Raw genomic sequence first — 1,584 nt, forward strand, 5'->3', positions numbered from 1 at the left:
TTAAAACCAGTACAAACACTGAATAAAGCAGTTCCACCTTAAAAATAAATCACAGTTTCCTGACACTGTTCTGCAGACAAAGGACAGCCTAGAGGAGCCGAGCTGCTCCTAACGTTAGCTTAGCTTGTTTCTCTGATAACTTAAGATCTAGATGTCCAATGACTAAAATCCTTCATCCAGTTCAAATATAGAGTTAAAAACCACCAAGATCTAAACAGTGGATGGTAAAAATGTGTCCTAAAACTGGACAAAATGTCACAATGCACAAAGGGGATATGTCACCATTGACAGAACTGAGCACTGATGAGCACTGACCACGATCATATCTGTGAATTTTTCCCCTCTAAAATCAGAATCAGTCTCAAAAATCCTATATCGATTGGGCTCTATACCCTGTACATAAAATCATATATCAAACTAATCTAAGACACATTTATGTTGTTTTAATATATGCAGAAAGCTATATTATTGTTACATACCCCTCTGGTGATGCGGTAATATGCAGTCAGGGGCGCCATCAGCATCATCTTAAGAATGACAATAGCAGCATAGGTGGTGAAAGCCATAAATACCTCATCTTCCATCAGCTTTGCCATCTCTGCTGGTTTACAACTGAAAAACATTGAGGAAGAGGTGGTTAGTTTACCATAGGCTGCATACAGATGGTTTATAACCTAAAGAAAACAACAAGACTATGAATGCACAGAATGTGTATGTAGATCAAGTTAAAAAGTTAAATATCTGTGAAAGAAACAGACAAAGCCCTATTTCAGTAAGCAAAACCACAGAACAGGCTAGTTTCACTTTCTAACTGTGCCTCTGGGATTCAAAACAAGTCTTGTCTAAGCTCTCTCAGGAAGCCAAAACTGTATAAATGATCTAGTGTCAAAAACAGTCAGTACCATTTACATTTTACCAGCTCAACTTACATCCTGTGGTGACCCTGCTAAAGTGGAGCGAGTCTAGATCTGTTGCATAAAAAAATACTGACCCGTCACCCAGAAACTCAGGAGGCGGGACAACTACTCCCCTACAGCACAATACACAATATCTGTGTGTGGGAGTGTCTCTGTGCATTCACACCAATGAAACTCCAAATGCTCAGCATACTTAAAAGGTTTTCCTAGAATAATGACTGCATGTAAATTTAAAGCTCCATCCAAAACAAATTTTAAAGTATGTCAAAATACTGCTATACTGAATGTTTTGTTTAACATGGTTTTCCAACATAAAAAATAAAAACAACAACAAACAAGTGTTGTAAGCATCTTTTACTGATTGATTGTTATGTTGTTTTTCAACTTGTAACTGACACAGTGTTAGTGGTTGTGAAACATGTATATATTGTCACATTGCAATTATATTGTAGAAAACTGCATAATCTACAATATTTGCTATCAAAACCTTTACTATGCTAACTCTCTCTGTACTGACCACTCCCCTCTGTCCTGGAGGGTTCAGGTTTCTTTAATTATCTTAAGTTATCTTAAACCTGCATTCTTTCTAATAAATTATGGTCCCATCTAGAGTAAAATAAAAAGCAGAGTATGCTTTAGGGTGTAATAATAATAATAATAAATTTTA

At 36.3% G+C, this 1,584-nt stretch overlaps 1 protein-coding gene across 2 annotated transcripts in view; it reads right to left on the reverse strand.

The window, feature by feature from the left end:
* The window catches only part of LOC118343509 (microsomal glutathione S-transferase 1-like), a 2,651-nt gene extending 1,635 nt beyond the window's left edge, over nucleotides 1-1,016 (reverse strand). The window contains exons 1-2 of one of the 2 annotated variants that reach the window (XM_035682357.1): nucleotides 930-1,016; nucleotides 480-612 (exon numbers count right to left, since the gene is read on the reverse strand). In XM_035682357.1, coding sequence (XP_035538250.1) covers nucleotides 480-596 — 117 coding nt within the window. In that variant the 5' untranslated portion in view covers nucleotides 597-612; nucleotides 930-1,016. Of the gene's footprint in view, nucleotides 1-479; nucleotides 613-902 lie in introns of both variants that reach the window. The other variant, XM_035682358.1, reaches the window with a different exon arrangement.
* Between the last annotated feature and the right edge of the window lie 568 nt (nucleotides 1,017-1,584).

Source organism: Morone saxatilis, unplaced genomic scaffold (genome assembly GCF_004916995.1).
Source record: "Morone saxatilis isolate NCDOM2014 unplaced genomic scaffold, NCSU_SB_2.0 Contig11, whole genome shotgun sequence".
In the NCBI taxonomy this organism is placed as follows: Eukaryota; Metazoa; Chordata; class Actinopteri; family Moronidae; genus Morone; species Morone saxatilis.